The sequence below is a fragment of the Stomoxys calcitrans genome, chromosome 5, assembly GCF_963082655.1.
Source record: "Stomoxys calcitrans chromosome 5, idStoCalc2.1, whole genome shotgun sequence".
Classification (NCBI taxonomy): Eukaryota; Metazoa; Arthropoda; class Insecta; order Diptera; family Muscidae; genus Stomoxys; species Stomoxys calcitrans.
Window position 1 is genome coordinate 132,383,189 of NC_081556.1, and position 24,804 is coordinate 132,407,992.

General features: G+C 38.3%; 2 protein-coding genes across 2 annotated transcripts; both read left to right on the plus strand.

Annotated features, from left to right (window-relative positions):
* Positions 1–5,280: 5,280 nt before the first annotated feature.
* LOC131997997 (UDP-glucosyltransferase 2-like) lies at positions 5,281–7,689 on the plus strand. Its single transcript, XM_059369948.1, has 3 exons — positions 5,281–5,524; positions 7,237–7,628; positions 7,681–7,689. The coding sequence occupies exons 1-3, from the start codon at positions 5,281–5,283 to the stop codon at positions 7,687–7,689; spliced, it is 645 nt and encodes a 214-aa protein (XP_059225931.1).
* Positions 7,690–7,702: 13 nt separating this feature from the next.
* LOC106095314 (UDP-glycosyltransferase UGT4) lies at positions 7,703–8,525 on the plus strand. Its single transcript, XM_013262553.2, has 2 exons — positions 7,703–8,345; positions 8,453–8,525. The coding sequence occupies exons 1-2, from the start codon at positions 7,771–7,773 to the stop codon at positions 8,523–8,525; spliced, it is 648 nt and encodes a 215-aa protein (XP_013118007.2). The 5' UTR covers positions 7,703–7,770.
* Positions 8,526–24,804: the final 16,279 nt, after the last annotated feature.

Below are 24,804 nucleotides of genomic sequence, written 5' to 3' on the forward strand. Positions count from 1 at the left end.
TAGAAAATGCAGATGTTTTGGATATTGTGAGGAAGAGTATACCAAAGACGTACGGTACTCATATTAAACTACATTCAGATACTAAGCTCCTTCTTCTAAAAGGGACAAATTTCCTACACCTTCTAGATCGGGCAAATATTAATTTGTCATAGAGTTATTTCGGTATTTGCTTCCAAATGACTTTGTGTAAGAATAGTAGAGATCTAGTTCTAGGATTATCGAAGCTACAGCCATAAAGGGATGAACAGACTGCAGTTCTTCAAAGTAATGTGAGTCAGATTTTCGACAAATGTGTTCCGATGAAGACCCGAACTGTTTTTTCGAATGGAAATCACTGGTTTGATAATGATATTAAAGTATTGATACGTAAAAGAGATACGCACAATCTCGATGGAAGCGTTTTAGAACACCTGAACTCTTTAATGATTACAAGCGTGCGAGGAATCAGACCACTTCTTCTACAAAGACGAAGAAAATAGCTTATTTTGGTCTTAAATTTCAAGATGCATTGAACACGAAAGATACATGGGGACATATTAAGTCAATTGGAGTATGAAGTGATAATGCATCAATTGGTAGTGATGTTAATTGAAATGAGATTAATAGGAGTTTCTTGAAAATATCTTTTCCTGAGCCAAACGTACATTTCTACAACAGTGAATATAGTAACGTTAACCATAGTAGTGACAACACCTCACCAGACCTACGTTTTGATCTTGAGCGTTTTGAACAAAGCGATATCGTTAGGGCTGTTGAATCGATTAAATCTAATGCCATTGATTCTGATGGTATTGACCCGAGATTTTTTAAGAAAATTCTACCCTTTATTCTTCCGTATATGTGCCATCTTTTTAAACAATATTATTTTAAGGAGTTGCTATCCACAGTCTTGGAAACGGCCAATGATACCAAGTCCCAATAGAATACCAAGTCCCCAAAGAATAGCCAGGAATTTAGGCCAATAGCAATACTTCCATACAGCTCTAAGATATTTGAGACTCTAGTCAACCGGAAAATATCAGGATATATTGCGAGTAATTCGCTGCTAACAGATTTTCAATCTGGTTTCCGGCCAAAGCACAGTTGCACTACTGCAATTTTGAAAATAGTTGAAGATGTAAGGAGTGATATTGACAGTGATAAAGTTACAAGTTCTTTTAGATCATTCGAAGGCATTTGATTCCGTTGATCTCAAAATACTTTGCCTTAAACTGAAATATTTATTTCAATTTTCTGAAAGAACAACGGGTTTTATATATTCCTATCTTTCGAATAGAAGACAATCGGTATGTGTTGATAGCCGGTGTTCTAGTTGTCTTTCAGTCTCAAGAGGTGGGTCACATGGGTCTGTATTGCCCGCACTCTTCCTTATATATCAATGACCTTCCTGGACTGTTACGCAACTGTGGTATTTATAACTGTATATGAGCTTTTCGCCGGAGAGCCTGATCTATGACGTACTTCGCCTTAATAGTGACCTGGATAGGATAAACACATGGGCAAACGCCAACGGACTACTTTTAAATCCAACAAAGTCATAGTGTATTGTGATTGGTAGGAATCGGGTGACAATGCCGCCCAATCTTGATGTGGCAATTGCTGGAGTCCCAATCGAGATTGTTTCATCTGCAAAAAGCCTGTCAGTACGACAGTGGGCAAGACCTACGGCGTTTTACGAAACTTATATATGAGTCGAAAATATACCGCCGGAGAGCCTGATTGATGACGTACTTCGCCTTAATAGTGACTTGGATAGGATTAACACATGGGCAAACGCCAACGGACTACTTTTAAATCCAACAAAGTCAAAGTGCCCTGTGATTGGTAGGAATCGGGTGACAATGCCGCCCAATCTTGATGTGACAATTGCTGGAGCCCCAATTGAGGTTGTTTCGTCTGCAAAAAACCTGTCAGTACGACAGTGGGCAGGACCTACGGCGTTTTACGAAACTTATGTATGAGTCGACAATATACCCTTTGCCAATAAGAATGGCTAGGTCATTTATTCTGCCAAAACTATTATACTCTTGCGAGGTTTTTTACGGTTGTGATGTAACTCATGTGATGTTGAATACTACATTTAATTTTCGTCGTCATGAGTCAGACTAGGAATTAGATATGTCTTTGCTAACAGAATTTGTATTTCGATTGGTGTATAAGAGTGTGTTATCCACAGTGCACGCAGCTTTGCATATGTCTGCCCGGCGACAGGATTTATAGGATTTGACCAAGTTAAAGAACTGTTAAAAATCACACCTAAATTCTTCTAAATTTTCTATTTTTGTGAAAAACAATCACTTTCAATTTTTGGGGGTTCAGAAATAAACCATTTGCTGTAGCCCACTTACAGACACAGGACAGGTCTTCGTTGGGTTTTGCAATGCATTCACTAATATTATTAACAGAGCCGCTAAGGAATTGAACGTCATCAGCATACATAAGAATTTGGCTATTAACCAGCTGGGTAGGAAGAACGTTTGCGTAGAGCGAAAAAAGGAGCGCACCAATTATTGAGCCTTGTGCAACTCCCTTGGGCATTAGAATTGATTCTAATACTGAATTACCTACGTACACTGACTGTTGCCGATTATTAAGATGGAATTGAAAAATCTTCTGAACTTCATATATATGTTATGATGATCAACCGAGTCAAAAGCCTGTGAATGATCTAGTAGGACGAGAAAAGTAACATTCCCATCTTCAATTTTGCTACTAATTGATTCCGAAACTTCAACTAATGCACTAAAGCAACTATAATGGACACGAAACCCGGATTGTCTATCGGACAACAAAGATTCATGATGGAGATATTCGGACATTTGTTTATGCAAAATCTTCTAGAAAACTTTCGAGAAGTAAAATAATATAGATGGAAATCATTATTCATTCAGGGATTGGGATTTTCTTTGATCTTTTCCAAATAGTCAGATATGCACTGGAGATTGGAATTGAATTAAGGAGATGAGTAAAAAAAGGTAGAAGGTAAGGAATTAATATTCTAATGAATCTTGGATCAATGTTATCAAGACCAGTAGCATTTGACTTGACTGATCTAAGACTATGTAAAACTTCGTCATGCGATACACATCTAAACTCAAAACTGCAATCAACATTTGTGCTTTTCGAAAGCCTGTTAGTGTCCTGGTAAAACATCGAGTCTATATCTAAGGTGGGAATATTAACAAAAGTTTCATTCAATTCCCTTATATCGTCATGGTAATTGAAAATTGCCTTGGATATTGCAATCCCGATATCGTGGAGTAGGGTATGTCCCTGCTACGAATAAAATTCCTAATAATGGAACTAAACCAAGGCATAGAATCGTTTATAACCCTCCACTTGCCTTTCATGTCTAATGCCGAATAATATTTGAATGAATAATATCGTAATTTTGCATCACTAATGAGTGCATTAACTTTATTTCTTGCCGTTCGGAAATCCTCATGAAGTTCTGGCGTTTTAAAACATTTCCACCTGAAGTAGGCTAGGTCCCTGTTACAAATAAAATTCCTAATAGTGGAACTAAATCAAGGCTTAGAATCCGATTTCTTCATCTCAGCCCGAATGGGGACTTTGGCATCATAGATTCATTTCTCATAGATAGATATAAGATCATATATCCCATTACAGTAGACTTCCTGAATCATTTCATCTAAGGCAGAATAGTCAACATTTTTCACGCTACGAAAACTTCTCCATTGTCTTCGACACAGTGAAATTGTAAGCCAGATAAATCAAATCATGTCTTAAGTAACAAGGAGCAAAAATTTGGTCATAGAACGAAATATTAGAAGTATTATTCACAAAGAAAATATCCAAAAGGGTATTTACAGTTGACGAAAAATGAGTGGGGTTTCTAGAATTGGTAGGGCAGAGACTCAGTGCTAACATATTGTCCGTCAATTTGGAATCTATAAGAATATTGGATTTGAAGTCCCCAGCTATAACAACATCATTATATCCCAATGTTATGGTCTCTAAGACATTATGAATTTGATTCAAATCTATTGTATTATTTGGCCGGTAGATACAACCAATCATGATTTTTTCAAGTTAGATAAAAGCTCCACGAATATATATGTCGTTTGATCCTCTTCGAATATCGACCAAAATCTGTACCTATCAAGGGACTCATAGACGAAATCATTATGCAAAATTTTGAGAAGATCGGTTGATAAATGCATTAGCAAAGAACCCAAAAATTCCCTTGAGTAAAATTTTGGAGGATCGCTTAAAAATGACCAAATTATTGCAGTATTACTAAAAATTTAATGAAAATATATACGCGAATTATGTCTTAATATGAACCAATTTCTTTGAAATTCAACACCAAAATGGGGATCATAAGGAAATCTTTTGTGCTAAATTTCGTATGGATCTGTTAACAAATGGCCACATTATTGCAAAACTAGTCCAAATCGGAAAAAAAATATATGGGAGATAAACCCAAATCTAAACCAATTTCGACCAAAACTCATACGTTTTGTAGTTGCCGCAGAAAAAGGTGTAGTGCAAAGTTTCCAGAAGATCGGGTGATAAATGCGCTTGCAAAGGCTTTAGGAGTGAAAATCAGGCAATTTTGTGAGGATCATTTAAAAATGACCAAATTATTGCAGTATTACTAAAAATTTAATGAAAATATATATGCGAGCTGTATCTAAATCTGAACCGACTTCTATCAAATTCGCTAAGAATATCAGAGCTTATGAGGGAATCTTTTGAGTCAATTTTCGTGACATTCGGTTCACAAATGACGATAACAATGCAATATTAATCGAAATCGATGAACAAAAATATGGGAGCTATATACAAATCTGAACCGATTACTTCCAAATACAATATGCTGGTCTCTAGGGCATAAAAATGCATGTGCCAAATTTGGAAATGATCGGATGAAAATTACGAATTGTACTTTGTACACAAACTAACATGGACAGACGGAGAGACAGACAGACAGATACAGCTAAATCGAATCAGAAAGTGATTCTGAGTCAATCGGTATATCTAACAATGGCTCTATCTCTCTTCCTTCTAGGTAAGTGATTCTGAGTCAATAGGTATAATTATCAATAGGTTTACCACTCTTCCTTCTGAGCGTTACAAACAAATTCATTAACTTATAATACCCTGTACCACAGTGGTGGTGTTGGGTATAAAAATAAAACTGAAACCAAAGGCCCCAAGCATTTTATCTCTAGCTAGATTAGTTAGTATATGGAAAACTGTTAAACTTATTAGATTGGTTTCGCCGTCAGAATTTTATAAAAATTAGGCACAACAATGCGCTTCAATGAAATTCGATGGATTGTGCTTATGTCTGCACTAAATCATGTCGCATATGCTGAAAGAATTCTAGCGATTTTTGGCTTTGAAAACCCCACACAGTATTCGTTTGTTGAATCTTTACTCAAAAGATTGGTACAACGTGGTCATTATGTTACAACGATAACTTATTTTTCTCCAGAGCAATCGATACCAAATTTACGCAATATCGTCATAACAGAGAATGAAATTTTGTACAATGGTAAGTTTACGATAAAGAATTTCATTAAATTTTGCAAAGCTAAAAAACCAAAAACTTAAGCTAACTGGGGCAGTAGAAGACTAATCAAGTGATCGGTTTATATGGGAGCTATATATTGTTAAAGACCGATTTGAACCAAACCTACCACGGATGTTGAAAGTCATAGTAGTGCAAAATTGGATAACATTTTTGGCTTCCAAGGGTTTTTGTCGGCGCAAATCGGCCAATAAACTGATACAGCACATATACAAACCAATCTACCGATTAGTCTTCCACCGTTCGGACTAGGCTCCAAAAAGATAGTCCCTTATTATTGAGCTTAAACTTGATGGCTGTTCCTTAATGTATGATAACTGATACTCAATGTAATGTTCAATGTTAACCCAGAAAATACTGAAATGTGCCTGTTTACAAGGAAGACGAAGGTGGGCCAATTTGACGCAACACGTTTCCACAAACAAACGAATTCGATATCGGACGAGGTCAACTATTTAGGTGTGATCTAAGACAGATAACTAAATTGGAAGTGTCACATTAAGGAGCAGTTTAGAGGGCTGAGGTAATGGATGCTGACTGAGGAGGGATTTGACTGATCTGCTATGCCAATGAGGGTAGGGATCCGAATCAGCTATGTGGAATAGCCGAAAGGATCTTAAAGATAGCATACGATTGAGCTAAACTAAATGGTCTCAATTTAAACTCAGAGAAGAATGAAATCTGCCTGTTCACGAGGAAGACGAAGATCAACCAATTTTAGGAGTGATCTCGGACAAGAAACTTAACTGGTTGTGTCACATTCGAGAGCGTACCGAGGGGATCCTTTTTCCCGGCGCAGCCAGCGGTAGGTATTGTTATAGCCACGTTGGTATATGGAGGTAGCGATAATCAACAAGCTCACATAGCTGACCGATCTTGATCCGGTCCACAGGAGCAATCGCCGAGGAAACGTTATGGCCATTGGTTATTTAAGGCGGCAATAATGCGCCTTTTCATATCGAGTATCATAGGCACTCAGTTTTTGAGCAAGAGTTGGTGCAGGCGGCCTCTCGATGAGTGGCTCTCACTGAGACTGAGATGCAGTTGCAACCTCCCCTTATACCAAGCATTCCACTATGCGCAACTTGTGTGGGGGGGGGGGGGGGGTTGTAGCTCCCAGCTGAACTTTTCGTTCCATCCTGTGTGCTGCTTATAGTTATCCCGTGCGGTATTAGCAGACGAGCTTGATGTGATTCTTATCTCCAATGATAATGACCCAAAATTAGGGCTCCTGTATCTGAAAATCAATACCATGGCCAACGAACATAAGTATCAATCCCATGGCAACCGGTTGTACGTACCGAATCAACAACAACGTAGCTATAATTTATGGAATCAAGGGCGCCCGGTAACCGAGTTGGTAGCGTGCTTGGATTACCAGTGCAGGAATCGTGGATTTGAACCGTACTAAGTACAATAACTGTACTTAGTACGGTTCAAATCGGTCTATATCCTAATATAAATAGCTCCCATATAAACCAGTCTCTCGATTATCCTTGTTAGGTTCCTAGAAGCTTTGGTATGTAGAATAAAAATATGCCCTTCAAAAATTAAATGTTCAGCAGAATCCATGGTGGTTGGTTCCCAACATTCGGCCCGGCTGAACTTAGCACGCTTTTACGTGTTTATTACTCTAATTTTTGCATGCAATTTCTCTCTCTCTCTCTCTCTTACAGAGCTTCTAAACACCATAATCGATCCCCTTGACATAGACCATTTCAATGTGCGTGGAAAACTTTACAGCATTGGATTTAAAATATGTGAAAATATTCTCGGACATGAGTCAGTACAAAATTTAATGCGCAACGAAGCTTTTGATCTCATATTTATTGATGTGATCTTTTCGGAGTCATTGTTTGGCTTCGCTCAACATTTTAAAGCACCCATAGTTGGTCTCTCCACCATAGGCACAACAAGTCGAACCGATGAATTGGTGGGTAATATTACGCCTCAATCGTATGCCTCCATTAACCGATGGTATTCACAAAATATCAATCTCTGGATGAGATGTTTAAATGTGGCCCTGTATGCCTTGGAACGACTGCATTACTATTATGAATATATAGCAGTACACAAGGAAATCTATGAGCGCTACTTTCCAAATGCCACTGCAACTTTAGATGATATAAAAAATAATAAAAAATAATTTTTCATTGGTTTTACTAAACGATCACTTTGTCATTGGTACTCCTAGGCCGTATGTGCCAAATATGGTTGAGGTGGCGGGACTGCATATTCCAGAAACACCTAAACCACTGGCTGCAGATATCAACGAAATGCTTAATAGCAGCAAGCAGGGAGTAATTTATGTGGCCATTGATAAAATGTTGCCTGATCCCGTAATGCAAATGATTTTGAAACAATTTCAAGGTCTTCAACATCTGGTTTTATGGAATTCCAAAACTATGCCTTCACAGTCTTTGGTAATACCCTCAAATGTTCAATTTCGCACAAATATCTCCCATCATGCCATTCTCTCGCATCCATTGGTGCATTTGCTGATCTGCCATGGAGGCTATCACAAAGTCATCGAGAGTATTTACTATGGCGTCCCAGTGCTTGGCATACCCAATGTCCGTGGCAATCCTGAGGATTATTTTGATTTCATTGGAAAGATGAGTCATGGCCTTACCCTAAGACAGGCACATTTCAATAACCAGACACTACATAAGGCTTTGTGGGAACTTCTCTTCTCCGAACACTATAGCCGAGAAGCAAAATTAAAATCCTTGCAATTTCGCGATCAGCAGAACACACCCTTGGAGAGAGCCACCTATTGGATGGAGTATGTTTTGAGACATAAAGGAGCCGCACATTTACGTAATTTGGGACAAAATTTGTCCACTGTGGAATTCTACAACTTGGATGTTTATTTCATATTTTTTATTTCAGCAATAATTTTAATGTTTATACCATATTTGACTCTGAACATATGTTTAAGATTAGTAAAAATATGTTTCTATAAAAATAAATGCAAAAAAGATTAGACTGTACTCAAAACTATCAGCTTTGTTCAGTGTACAAAAATATTCCTATTGCCAAATTCCCTTGTTCATGAACAACTCTAATCTTTTTCAGCCAAACTAACCCAATGTAAGAATCTGCTTAGGATCCCTCCAAGAATAAGCCTTAACATATCCCCATTGTCCTGGTATTACCATTTATGTGAAAGACCTATTAACTCAACTACTTTCACCGTCTGAGATTTTGTAAATAATTGAGCATTTCATTCAAAAATTGCATGTGGTTTTTAGACTTTAATACTCAGACGCACATTTCCAACTATAAAATGGCTGATGGGGCTAAAAGTTCATTGAAAGTAAAAAAAAAAAAAAAACTGAAAAGGCACGTAGCAAATCTCCAACCATTATCAAATGTACCCCTCGCTTTGGAGTTTTTTTTTTTTTCTTCTCTTTTCAATTACCACAATTTGAAGCCACTTTCTCCTGTAGCTGAAAATTTTTAAATTTCTTAATACTCATCTACACCACACCACAAAAACGTGTTTGGAATGAATATGCTTTGAGTCGGATATCCTTGCCATCGTGGCTACAAAAGGTATGAGAAATTGAAAATTAATGTTAACATAAAATTCATAAATAACTAATGCTTACGTAGTGTTTGTTCTGTAATAGTTGAGATATACAAACACACACACACATGATAACAAATGTCCTCAAAAGTAGACAAAAGCAAAAGGATCTACATTGGGGTGTACCGGAGAAAACTTATGCCAAATTATAGAAATGTTTTCTCCCGATTAGAATTCATATTGGAATAATGTGATACATTGGGAAGGGATTCTCACAAAACTAGCAGATTTGATTCTGTAGTAACTTTGTCATATCTACCAAATGCAATAGAAATCTGTTCAGACTTAGATATATTGGGTTGCCCAAAAAGTAATTGCGGATTTTTCATATAGTCGGCGTTGACAAATTTTTTCACAGCTTGTGACTCTGTAATTGCATTCTTTCTTCTGTCAGTTATCAGCTGTTACTTTTAGCTTGCTTTAGAAAAAAAGTGTAAAAAAAGTATATTTGATTAAAGTTCATTCTAAGTTTTATTAAAAATGCATTTACTTTCTTTTAAAAAATCCGCAATTACTTTTTGGGCAACCTAATAGCTTCCTTACATATCGTCAGCGTAATGGCATCTTGGTCTATACGTCATTATCGAATTTTTGAGTTAGGATTTTTTTCTGTGGTGTTAAGATACGCCTTTTCAGAATCACCAAGAACATTTCACGGATCTTATTTAGATTTAGGAGGCCACCGCAGCGCAGAAGTTAGCACGTCCGCCTATGACGCTGAACGCCTGGGCTCGAATCCTGGCGAGACCATCAAAAACATATAAAAGCGTGCCGGGCCGGGCCAAATCTTATATACCCTCCACCATGGATCGCATTTGTTGAGCTCTTTCCCTGGTATCTCTTTATTGGCATAGCAGAAGTCATTGTGTAAAATTTCAGCCAAATCTAGTAAGAATTGCGCAATTAAGGGGCTTAAGAAGTAAATGAGGAGACCCGTTTATAGGGGAGCTGTATTAGGCTATAAACCGATTCATGCCATATTCGACACGTATGTTAAAGGTCATGGGAGAAGCCGTTGTACAAAAGTTCAGCCAAATCGGTTAATACTTGCGCCTTTTAGAGGCTCAAGAAGTCAAGACTCCATATCAGTTTATAAGGCAGCTATATCAGGTTACATACCGATTTAAACCATACACAGTTGTTGAATGGCATAACAAAACACCACATGTAAACTTTCAGCTAAATCGGATAATAGTTGCGGCCGCTAGTGGCTCAAGAAGTCAAGACCCCAGATCGGCTTATATGGCAGCTATATCAGGTTATGGACCGATTTAAACCATACTTAGCGCAGTTATTGGAAGTCATAATAAAACATCTCACGGAAAATTGTAGCCAAATCGGATAAAAATTTTGCCCTCCAGCGGTTCAAGAAGTCAAGACCCCATATCGGTTTATATGGCAGCTATATCAGGTTATGGATCGATTTAAACCATTCTTAATACAGGTGTTGAAAGTCGTAACAAAACACGTCGTGCAAAATTTCAGCCAAATCGGATAGGAATTGCTCCCTGTAGAGGCTCAAGAAGTCAAGAGCCCAGATCGGTTTATATGGCAGCTATATCAGGTTATGGACCGATTTGAACTATTCTTTACACAGTTGTTGGAAGTCATAATAAAACACCTCAAAGAAAATTTCAGCCAAATCGGATAAAAATTGTGCCCTCTAGCGGCACAAGAAGTCAAGAACCCAGATCGGTTTATAGGGCAGCTACACTACACTATATAGAAGTACACTACACTAATAAGAAGTACTTGTGCAAAATTTCAAACGGCTAGCTCAACTTCTTCGAAAGTTAGCGTGCTTTCGACAGACAGACGGACGGACGGACAGACGAACAGACATGGCTAGTTCGACTTAAAATGTCATGACGATCAAGAATATATATACTTTAAGGGGTCTTAGACGAATATTTCGAGGAGTTACAAACATAATGACGAGGGTATAAAAATAGTCAGCGGTGGTTTTCCCCTCCTAATGCTGGCAACATTTGTGAGGTACTATGCCATGTAAAACTTCTCTCCAAAGAGGTGTTGCACTGCGGCACGCCGTTAGGACTCGGCTATAACAAGTAGGACCCTTATTATTGAGCTTTAACTTGAATCGAACTTCACTCATTGATATGTAAGAAGTTTGCCCCTGTTCCTTAGTGGAATGTTAATGGGCAAAATTTGTTGTATAGCAGCTATATGGTCCAATTGACACGGACATTGAGTGGTCTAGTACATTGTTCAATTATGTAAAACTAAATATTGTCCTTTTCGATAGCTATATCCAATTAAAGACTAATCTGAAGCATAAACGGCACGGATGTCGAAAAACCTAACATGGGACACTGTGTCAAATTTCAGCGAAATCGGATTATAACTGGGCCTTTTATGGGGAAAAACCTTAAATCGAGAGATCGGTCTATATGACAGCTATATCAAAATCTAGGCAGATCTAAGCCAAATTGAAGAAGGATGTTGAAAGACCCAGCACAACGCACTGTTTAAAATTTTGGCAAAATCGGACAATAAATGCGCCTTTTAAGGGCCCAAAACCTTAAATCGAGAGATCGGTCTCGATGGCAGCTATATTCAAATCTGAACCGATCTGCGCCAAATTGAAGAAAAATGTCGAAGGGCCTAACTCACATGATTGTTCCAAATTTCGGCGAAATCGAAAATAAATGCGCCTTTTATAGGCCCAAGACCATAATTCGAGAGATTGGTCTATATTGCAGATACATTCAAATCTGAACCGATCTGGGCCAAATTGAAGAAAAAAGTCGAAGGGCCCAACACAACCCACTGTCCCGAATTTCAGCAAAATCGGATACTAAATGCGCCTTTTGTAGGCCCAAAACCATGAATCGAGAGATCGGTCTATATGGCAGCTATATCAAAATCTGAACCGATCTGGGCCAAATTGAAGTAGGATGTCGAAAGACCCAGCACAACTCACTGTCCAAAATTTTGGCGAAATCGGACAATAAATGCGTATTTTATGGGCACAAGACCTTAAATCGGACAATAAATGCGCTTTTTATGGGGCCACGACTTTAAAACGAGAGATCGGTTTATATGGCAGCTATATCCAAATCTGATCCGATCTGCCCCAAATTGTAAAAAGATGAAGAGGGGCCAAACACAAATCACTACCCCAAATTTCGATGAAATCTTTTATGGGCCAAGATCTTAAATCGCTCTATATAGGAGCTATATCCAAATCTGGACCGATCTGAGCCGAATTACAGGAAGACGTCCAAGGGCCTAACGCAACTCACTGTCCCAAATTTCGGCAACACCGGATTACAAATGCTCCTTTTATGGGCCCAAAACTGTAAATCGAAAGATCGATCTATATGGCAGCTATATTCAAATCTTAACGGATCTGGGTCAAATTATGAAAAGATGAAGAAGGGCCTAACACAACTCACTGTATCAAATTTCGACAAAATCGAACAATAAATGCGCCTTTAATGGATTCAAAACCTTAAATCGAGAGATCGGTCTATATGGCAGCTATATCCAAATCTGGAACGATCTGAGCCGAATTGCAGAAAGATGTCGAAGGGCCTAACACAACTCACTGTCCCAAATTTCGGCGACATCGGACAATAAATGCGCCTTTTATGGGGCCACGACTTTAAGAACTGAAAGAGATCGGCATATAAGGCAGCTATATCTGCGTATAGTCCGATCTGTTCCATATTCAGTACGAACGCCGAGGGGCCTCACACAATCGTTGTGCCAAATTTCAGCGATATCGTATAAAAAAATCTCGTTTTATGGGCTCAAGACGCCAGATCGGGTGATGTATGGCTACTATATCCAAATATAGACCGACTACTGATAGTCTGTAGTCTGTAGTCTGTAACCATCAAGCCCCCTTATCTTCTTAACATTATCGTTTTACACAGTAATGGCAGGCATCTTTCCATCACTAGCATCTCGTCTTCCCTCACTGGAGTTCTCGGCAGCTTGAGATTCAGTCGCACCTCTCGCCTTTGTGGAGTTGAGCTTCGGAACAACTCCAGTCTTCTTGCCCAGTGCAGCATTAGGCTAACTCTTCGAAGGTGTGAGTTTTTCAGTATCCCCTGTAGATATGATTTTCTTTCCGTTCGCCTTGGCCGCCAAGGAAATCGACATCTTTTGTTCCGTTTGCCGCTCCGGAATAGTAGTCTTCAACGGCACATCCTTCTTCACAGTGACAGGGTTTTCGGTTACCCCGCCTATCTTTGTGTTCTTATTTGTCACATCGTGACACTATTCGCTACTTCCATGGCAAATAATCCTGAAGTGACTTGCGCAGCTCGCTATTTTCGTCTTGTAAACGGAAAATAGTTTCGTTTAGACTTTCTTAAGTCCGACTGATGTGGAAACTCTCCTATGATCATTGTTCACCGTCCGAACTCCAGCTGTTTTTTTTTTTTGTACATCCTTCAGATTATCTTCCATTCGAGCCGGGGCCTTAGGATGTCCACCAAATTTCGCAAAAATTTTTGAATGACCAGATTCACCCATGATTAGTCCGTATCGCCGTCATCATTCATAGTTACTTTATAGCTCACGTCCATTGAATCCAAAAATACCGCTGCTGCCTTTTAAGGTATTCGCCAATTCAATATCAAATGTTCTGCCTACTATGCGTTTCTCAAATTGCAGGTTATCCCGATTTTGAGCAACAGTGGCACCTGCAAGGCGGGGTCTCTCCACCTCCCATGCCCAGACTGTTTCAGGGACCACGTTTCTAGGGGGCTCAACCGGCGACACGTCACGCTTGTCGTGGGCCTTGATTTCTGAAGGGCGTTTGATAGCGTCTGGCATGATGCTATCATATATAAGATGAGGATCCTGGGCTTTGACACAAATCTCTGCGGGTTGGTCAGAGATTTCCTTGATGGCAGAAACTTCAGCATCCGAGTAGGCGACACTTTGTCTAGCAGTAGAGACGTGCGAACCGGGGTCCCCCAGGGGTCACTCCTGGGCCCGATTTTGTACAACATCTTTGTGTCTGACATTCCGGAACCACCCGGTAGCGATCTGCTCCTTGCTTATGCCGATGACATTCTCATTGCGGCATCGAGACCAGACGCTGCGGTTGTGGATGCCAGGGTGAACCACTACCTGAAAGACCTCTCTGTCTATTTTGATAGATGGAGGCTGAAACTTAATATTGACAAATGCGAAGGCATGATCTTCAAGGGCAAGAGGCGGAACTTGTACCCCCATTCTCGGGCATACGAACCCACTCTTGCCATTAGAAGTCAGGCCATCACTACCCGCGACAGCATTAAGTATCTCGGCAATGTCTTCCAGGAGAGGTTCATCTTTGTCAGACACATTACATTATCTGCTCAACAAGGTCACAGGGGTCTTCTTCTCCTACCTGAGGGTCTTTAGAACCTCAGGGGGTCTCAGTAGGCGTGTAAAGCTGCTGATCTATAAGCAGATCGTCAGGCCTATCACCGCCTACGCCTTTCCGGTATGGTTTGACGGAAACGTACCACCAAATGGAAAGGTTAAGAATCTGGGAGAGGAGGATCCTCGCCTCTTTCCTGGGCCTCGGGTATACTGCGGGGTACTGCGCCGGCCATCCTGTGAGACGGTCTACTCCATGACGTGTCTTGATAGGATCGATGTGTTCCTTTTTAGGTGCGCATTGGGTTTCTTGGGGAAGGCATCCACTGTGGACAATGGCTGATGAGGAATGTCTGCAGGGCGATATAAGTCCTGGGCGTTTGTTGGAGGTGCCGCACCGGTTTGGACCATACTTGACATCGTTGTTACCAAAAGTAACCAAAATTGTGAACAAATACTTCTTTTTGATAATTTGCCTTATAGATATAATAAAAAATTTTTTCGGTCCACGCCTTTTGGCTAGTAACCCTGAAAAAGAATTGCTTAAAATCCAGTTCAGACTGCTACAAAAATAAAATGAACTAAAATCCACTTAGCTGAGATTTTTCTATAAAACATCATTAAAGCTTTACGGCTACGCTGTTCCTGGCGAGTTACTTCAAATAGTGGAGTGCCTTTACCGCAGCATTTGTAAGAGCAAGTATGTGTGTGTGTGGGCCTCAATTTTCTTAGAAAGCGACAGTTTCTGTGAATCTGTGCCCCGGACATTTTTATTAATATTTAACAAATATGTAAAGTGAATATGACACAAAAACAAGTAAAAAGGCGTTAAGTTCGGCCGGGCCGAACTTTGGATACCCACCACCTCGGGTATATATGTAAACCACCTTTCATCAAAATTCGGTGAAAATTTCATACCTTATACTCATATACCTCATACCGATCTGAACTATATACAACACGGATGTCGAAAAGCCGAACATAGGTCACTGTGTCAAATTTCAGTGAAATCCGATTATAAATGCGCCTTTTATGGGGCCAAGACTTTAAATCGAGATATCGGTCTACATGGCAGCTACATCCAATTCTGGACCGATTTGGGCCAAGTTGCATAAACATGTCGAAGAGCTTAACACTAAGCACTGTCCCAAATTTCGGCGAAATCGGACAATAAATGCCTCTTTTATGGGCCCTTAACCTTAAATCCAGAGATCGGTCTATATGGCAGCTATATTCAAATCTGGACCGATCTGGGCAAAATTGAAGAAGGACGTCGAAGAGCCTAACCAAACTCACTGTCTCAAATTTCAGCGACATCGGACAATAAATGCGTCTTTTATGGCCCCATAACCTAAAACCTAGATATCGGTCTATATGGCAGCTACATCCAAATCTGGACCGATCCGTGCGATATTGCAGAAGTATGTCAAGGACCTTAACCTAACTCAATAAATAAATGTGGCTTTTATGGGCCTAACACCATAAATCGGGGGATCGGTCTATATGGCAGCTATATCCAAATCTGAACCGATCTGGGCCAAATTAACGGAGGATGTCGAAGGGCTTAACACAACTCACTGTTCCAAATTTCAGCGAAATCGGATAATAAATGTGGCTTTTATGGGACTTAGACCCTAAATCGGATGATCGGTCTATATGGCAGCTATATCCAAATCTGGACCGATCTGAACCAAATTAACGGAGGATGTCGAAGGGCCTAACATAACTCACTGTCCCAAATTTCAGCAAAATCGGATAATAAATGTGGCTTTTATGGGCCTAAGACCCTAAATCGGCCGATCGGTCTATATGGGGGCTATATCAAGATATAGTCCGATATAGCCCATCTTCGAACTTAACCTGCTTATGGACAAAAAAAAAATCTGTGCAAAGTTTCAGCTCAATATCTCTATTTTTAAAGGCTGTAGCGTGATTTCAACAGACAGACGGACAGACGGACAGACGGACGGACATGTCTAGATCGTCTTAGATTTTTACGCTGATCAAGAATATATATACTTTATAGGGTCGGAAATGGATATTTCGATGTGTTGCAAACGGAATGACAAAATGAATATACCCCCATCCTTCGGTGGTGGGTATAAAAATGAATATACCCCCATCCTTCGGTGGTGGGTATAATGAGAGGGAAAAAGGAACATGTGAATAAAGACATTATCATGGTAATGGAAATGTGTTCAACTACTAAGAACATAACGATAATCATACACCTACTTGTATATATGCATATATATACGGGTACGCTATAACCCGTGCAGAATTATATTGAGTAGTGAGCAAGATTTGTTTAAGGTAAAAGATTAAATGAACATTAACATTTAGTAACAATAGGTATTGAATGATTTCTCTTGAATAACAAATCATGTTTAGATAACTTACCAAATATGCTTTAAAATTATTGTAGTCAATTGTTAGGTTCTTACCTGTAACAAAATGGAAAATATTTCATTTAATATGTTAACAAGTAAGGCAAATCAAAATTCGGGCGAAGGCGACAATATAAAAGCATATATCTACTCTTTAAGTGGAAATTGGACAATACCAGTATATGGACGCTATATCTAATTATAAACCGATTTTTATGGACTTCGGCAGAAGTTTTTAGATGAATAATAAAACAATACGTAACAAATTACCTCATAACTGTAATGTAACGAACATATTTACGGGAACTTTTTTTAAATTAGGTGGCCTCTAATTTAAATAAACTTTAACTTTAAATTATTTAAATTAGGTGGCCTCTAATTTAAAGTTAAAGTAAAGCACAGAGTTTAGCATTTCCGCCGATGACTTTGAACGTCTGAGCTCGTATCAGGGTTATCCTCTCTTAATGCTGGCGACAGTTGTGAGGTACTATGCCATATAAAAACTTGTCCTAAAACAGGTGCCGCACTGCGGCACGCCGATCGGAATCGGCTATAAAAAGAAGGATCAGGCGATACATACACGCAAAAATATACAACCTTTGGGATATTTTTATGACAAACAAAATACTATTATCACGATGTTTTTCTTTTATTGTAACCATATAATGTTTCGCTTCCACAAATAAACTTTAGCCATAAAAGTAGCATTATTCACTAAGTAACTAACTTTGTTTATTGTAAACCCTGTAACTGCTTCGCCTACGGTGAAAGGATCTTTCTTTTGTTGAACTACCAAGAACGCTTTTATTGCAATATCGCTTCGATAGCCGCAAACGATTAATCGTGTACCGGACAAATAGTTATTCTCTTTGAGTATTTCCTACTTGAGAAAAGGGTGAGTATTTGGGCGTGAAGACCAGTGGTTGACAAAAACGCTCACACTATTGCATATTACTTTGTACATACACAAGAAGATAAATCCCAGCAGACCAATAGGTTTGCAAATATTTGCAATTGTGTGCTTGTCACTGCTATAGACACATTCTTACACACAATATTTTGTCATATTTTGTTTTAACGGAGCAAAGAGCAGTCAGCATATTGAGCAGCTCGGTTGAGTGTGGGTGGAAAGTGAAAATTTTTAAAATTTCGAATTTAGTCCAAAAATTCTGGTATGTACAATGACAAAAATCATTAGAGCAACACACAAATGGCTGTCAGGTACAACAAAAAATTCTAGGGACATATATTGTTTGGCAACATTTACGCGATAAAGAAGTAACCATCCCAAAGTAGGTAATTAAATGTGCGAAAACAACAACTCCCATAAGTAATTTTTTGTTTTATCTATAGCTTAAAGAATACAGCAGACTATAATACTAAACCAAAATGAAATTGTGCGAAATTGAAAGGCTTTTAATATAATTGGAAATCATAACATTGAAATAAACCCAAATAACTCTAGAAGAAATTTAATTCACAAACTGAAATTTGCTCATAATTGGTGAAATATTAAGTTTGAGTTATGTAACATCATTAAATTGAACTTCACATCATTTTTAATAAGCACAATCTATTTTAAAACTTACACAAACATAAGCATAACGTTAAATTAATTTATAAATAAAGAAAAACTAGTCGAAATCTCGAACAACATGTTCTATATATTAATAATGATAGGTATTTTCAGGGTAAAAAAAAAAAAAACTTTATATTTTATCATAAATTCTTGCAAGAATATATCGCCAAATAGTAAACAAAGTTCAAATTTTTATATAAAAGACGTTTAATTGGCGAAAATTTCCCTTATGTGAAACGAACTGGTTAACAAATGACCACATTGTTGCAATATTAGTCACAATCGGGTGATCATATATTGGGTTACCCAAAAAGTAATTGTCGGTAATATAGTAGTAATATAGTCGGCGCTGACAAATTTTTTCAACGGCTTGTGACTCTGTAATTGCATTCTTTCTTCTGTCAGTTATCAGCTGTTACTTTTAGCTTGCTTTAGAAAAAAAGGGCGCGAAATTTTGTTTACATTTGTTTGTTTGGCGTCAACTTTAATATGGGTACCACATGTATTGAAAGAAATTCATTTAACAAACCGAATCAACGCTTGTGATATGCACCTTAAACGCAATGAATTCGATCCGTTTTTAAAACGAATCATAACTGGAGATGAAAAATGGATTGTTTACAACAACGTTAGTCGAAAACGATCATGGTCCAAGCATGGTGAACCAGCTCAAACCACTTCAAAGGCTGATATCCACCAAAAGAAGGTTATTCTGTCTGTTTGGTGGGATTGGAAGGGTGTGGTATATTTTGAGCTGCTTCCAAGGAACCAACAACAACAACAATTGGACAAATTGAATACAGCCATCAAGGAGAAGCGACCAGAATTGGTCAATCGTAAAGGTGTCATATTCCACCACGACAACTCTAGACCGCATACATCTTTGGTCACTCGCCACAAAACTGAGTGAGCTTAGCTGGGAACTTTTGATGCATCCACCATATAGCCCTGACCTTGCACCATTAGACTACCATTTATTTCGATCTTTGCAGAACTCCTTAAATGGTAAAACTTTCGGCAATTACTTTTTGGGCAACCCAATAAAACTATCCTTTCTCTTTGGAAAGGCTAAGTATACTAAAACTAACCTTTTTCTAGGGAAAGTAAGCTAAAACTTCCTTTTTCCAAGATAAAGGTTCTACAACTACCCTTCCCAAAGGGAAGGAGTGTTAAAGCATCCTTTCTCTAGGGAAAGGGTACTAAGACTACCCTGTCCCTAGGGAAAGGGTACTAAGACTACCCTGTCCCTAGGGAAAGGGTACTAAATCTACCCTTTCCTTAGAAATGGGTAATAATAACTACCTTTTCCTTAGGAATGGGTAATATAACTACCCTTTTTCCTATCTTTTCCTTTCCCTTCCCTATGAAAAGGCTGGTAAAACTACCATTTTCCTAGGTAAAGGGTACTAAAAGTACCCTGCCCCTAGGGAAAGGAGGCTAAATCTACCCTTTCCCTAGGAAATGGTAATAAAGTTTCCATTTCCGTTCCCTAGGGTAAGGGTACTACAGCTACCATTTCCCTGGGAAAGGGTACTAAAACTACCCTTTTCTAGGGAAAGGGTACTAAAACTAAAATTTTCCTTGGGAAAGGGTACAAAAACTATCCTTTTTCTACGGAAAGGGTTCTAAAACTACTATTAATACTACCCTGTCCCTACCCTTTCTCTAAGGAAAACGTGCTAAATCTATTCTTTCTCTAGGAAAAGTGTGCTAAAACTATCCTTTCTCTAGGAAAAGTGTGCTAAAACTATCCTTTCTCTAGGGAAAGGGTATTAAAACTACCCTTTATCTAAGTAAAGGGTACTAAAACTAAAAGCCTTTGATTAACAATAAAATTAGCAAATCTTGTCGACAATATTTTAAGTATTAAAACTCTGGGGGACTAAAAAATTTCTGTGGCTGTGGCTCAGCTCATCCCGCAGAAAGGTCTTCCTACAATTGTGGTACCCACAACAATTTAATAGTTTAATTGCAAAATTTTAATCATTGTATCAAATTTCTGTCAAGCCAGGCAAATGTGGAAGTTTCTTAGAACAGACGAAGGCTAATTGGGAATCAGTTTATATGGGAGCTACTCAGATTATAAGTTGATTTGAACAATACTTACCATAAAATTTATAATGGATGTGGGACATTAAACACTAAGATCAATATTTTCGCGAAATCCGACAGAAATTTCGACTTCCAGGGGCTCAAGACGTTAAATCGTGAGGTCGGTTTAAATGGGAAATATATCAGCTTATAGACCGATTTGAACTGTACTTGACACGGTTATTGGGAGTCATAGCAGAACACTAAGTGCAAAATTTCAGCAAAATCAGATAAAACTGGGGGGATTCCAGGATCTCAAATCGGGAGATCTGTTTATATGGGAGATATATCAGGTTATAGACCGGTTTGGACCGTACTTAGTACTGCTATATGGAGTCGTAGCAGAACACTATGTGCAAAATTTCAGCTATATCGGATAGCAAATTCGACTCCTAGGGGCTCAATATGTCAAGCCGAATGATTTTTTTTTATATGGGATCTACATCCAAATCTGAACCGATATGTCCCATATAAAGGGTGATTTTTAACTAATATCTTTTTTGGCAACACTGGTTAAAACAGCACGTTTCGTGTTTTGTTTTATTGTCAAACATCTTCAGTTTGGTTTATATTGGGTTGCCCAAAAAGTAATTGCGGATTTTTCATATAGTCGGCGTTGACAAATTTTTTCACAGCTTGTGACTCTGTAATTGCATTCTTTCTTCTGTCAGTTATCAGCTGTTACTTTTAGCTTGCTTTAGAAAAAAAGGTTTAAAAATTTATTTTGATTGAAGTTCATTCTAAGTTTTGTTAAAAAATCATTTACTTTCTTTTAAAAAATCCGCAATTACTTTTTGGGCAACCCAATAATTTAACCATGAATTGTCTTACAAACGAACAACGCTTGCAGGTTAATGAATTTCACTATCGAAATGAGTGATCTGATAAAAAAGTTCATTGCGCGCTTCATTGTGTTCAGCGACGAAGCGCATTGTTGGCTTAATGGTTTCGTAAATAGGCAAAATTGTCGATTTTGGAGTGAAGATCGGCCAACAGCATTTTAAGAGCTACCAATGCATCCAGAAAATGTTACAGTTTGGTGCAATTTATGGGCTGGTGGCATCATTGGACGGTACTTCTTCACAGATTTTGCAAATCGTAACGTAACTATGAATGGCTAGCGCTACCGTGAGATGATATCCCATTTTTTTTCCCATAAAATGCAAGAGCTTGACTTGCATGCCATGTAATTTCAAAAAGGCGGTGCTACATGGCACAGAGCGCACGCGCAACAATGGACTTATTGAGAGGCGATTTCGGTGAACATTTTACTTTACGTTTGGGAGCGGTCGCCTAGCTAGTGTGATTTAACGCATTTACATTGTTTCTTGTGGGGCTATGTTAAAGCTCACGGATGTCTATGTCTCATGTCTGACGCATTGGAAGACAACATTGAAGCATTTATTTGTGTGATACCGAGTATGCCAAAATTGGATTAAGCGTATGGACCATTTGAGGCGCAGTCACGGTCGACATTTTCATGAAATAATCATTAAATTATATGAACCGTAGTGTCGATTCAAACAAAAATATCATGCATTTTTCTGAATTTTAGGTGTTTTTTTTTGTGAAAAACTTTTCTATGGCTCTTAAAAATCACCCTTTATAATCGTCAAAGACTTACACCAATAAGTAGTTTCTGTGCAAATTTTTTTGCAGTTAGCTTTTCGCGTTCTACCACTATCGTGATTTCAACAGAGGGTGGGACAGACGGACATGGTTAATCGATTTAGAACGTCATCACGATCAAGAATATATTGGGTTGCCCAAAAAGTAATTGCGGATTTTTTAAAAGAAAGTAAATGCATTTTTAATAAAACTTAGAATGAACTTTAATCAAATATACTTTTTTACACTTTTTTTCTAAAGCAAGCTAAAAGTAACAGCTGATAACTGACAAAAGAAAGAATGCAATTACAGAGTCACAAGCTGTGAAAAAATTTGTCAACGCCGACTATATGAAAAATCCGCAATTACTTTTTGGGCAAACCAATATATGGGAGCTATATCTAAATCTGAACCGATTTTTATGAAATTTTGGACACACATTGAGACTTCACAAAAACGACTCCGTGCCAAATTTGATGAAGGTCGGACCAAAATTGTGGCTTCTACAGCCTTAATAGTTCAAATCGTATTGAAGATATATATGGGAGCTATATATAAATCTGAACCGATTTTGATGAAATTTTCCAGATATGTTAAGATCAGTAACAAGAGTCCGTGCCAAATTTTGTGCAGATCGGTTGAAAATTGTAGCTACTACGGCCATTTAAGTGCAAATCAGGCGATACATATATTTCCACACATATACAGACGTCCAATAAAGCACCCCATGACAAATTTTGTAATGATCGATAAAAAATTGTGGCTTCTACAGCCTTAAACGGCCATATTGGATGAAAGATATATATGGGAGCTATATCTAAATCTGAACCGATTTTGATGAAATTTTGCAGATATGTTAAGATCATAAACAAAACAGTCCGTGCCAAGTTTTGGGCAGATCGGTTGAAAATTGTAGCTACAACTTCCATTTAAGTGCAAATCAGGCGATACATATATATGGGAGCTATAACTAAATCTGAACCGATTTTTATGAAATTTTGCACACATGTGCAGACATCCAATAAAACACCCCATGCCAAATTTTGTAAAGATCGGAAAAACTTGTGGCTTCTACAGCCTTAAACGGCCATATCGGATGAAAGATATATATTGGAGCTATATCTAAATCTGAACCGATTTTTATGAAATTTTCCACACATATTAGGACGTGAAATAAAACACCTAGCGCAACATATTTTAAAGATCGGGCAAAAATTGTGGCTTCTACAGCCTTAAAAGTCCATATCGGATGAAAAACATACATGGGAGCTATATCTAAATCTGAACCGATGTTTCTTCAAAATAAATAGCGTTTGTCCTTGGGCTAAAAAAAGTGGCATGTGCAGAATTTCATGGCAATCGGACAACAAATACGACCTGCACTTTGATTACAAGAATACATGGACTCACAGACGGACAGACGGACATGGCTTAATCGAATCAGAAAGTGATTCTGTGTCGATCGGTATACTTATCATTGGGTCTAGCTCTTCCCCCTCTTTGCGTTGCAAACACATGAAAAATCTATAATACCCTGTACCATAGTGGTGGTGTAGGGTATCAATACATGGCTAGATCGTCTTAGAATTTTACGACGACCAAAAATATATCGACTATACCTCCATTCTTCAGTGATGGGTTGAAAAATGCGGATATATTCCCCCGCCCTTTGGTGGTTGGTATAAACAAAGTTTATTTTTCACAAGATTTTTTCTACTTGTGCAGCATTGAGTCCTATAAGAACTCAATATTGATGTACTATTATACTTTTTAATAAAGCCAACACTACTCCTTACTTGGTGTGGTGCTTTAAGCAACTCTTCATCATTGTCACATATTATGCTTCACTTTGCCATCATATAGAGCACAATATATTCGGCATTTATAACAAAGATTTCAAAATCACTTTCCCCCTCTAGTTTGAAGAAAATAACTACGTGATTTTCCAGCTATCTGTAATATAGTCCATATGTTACCTGAACAGGGGAAACGTTGCTGACACATTGAAACAAAAACTCAAAACTTCTAACGCCAATACTGCCAATCACGACAGCGAAAGTTGTCCGAGTCCTTAAAGTAGTAGTAGTGGTAGTAGTGGCATGGGCAAAATGACGGTGTAACACATGATTCTGATTAAGACATTTTGTGTGAAAAGCAACACATGCAAACATCACTATGGAACAAACACAAACACAAACCCTCGAAAAAACCCTCTGAGCAAGTGACCATATGAAGAGGGGGAAAATTTTAAATGTTGCCAACGAGTGGTGGTGTTCTATTCAATTCGATTCATGGCATGTTAGCATTGTTCGTATTGACGTTTTTCTTGGGAATAATGCTGTAGTTTAAAATTTAGACATGCTTTGGCAATTATTGAAAAACGAAAAATTCAATTTTTTGGAAAATTTTCTATTATGGCAACTTATTTTACCCCAAAAATAAAATGAACAAAACAAAAACAATTTCCCTTATGCGAAATAAAAGTTTGGAAAAAAAGGTCCATTGCCAAGGTAAGCTAAGGCTTATAAAATGTTCCCCTTTGTATTGGAATACTGAATATGTACTTGGTGGAGGGTGGTATGCCACACTCCACTCCAGTAAGTATTGGTGGCATTGTGTTTCATTCATTCCCCCTTCTCACAAC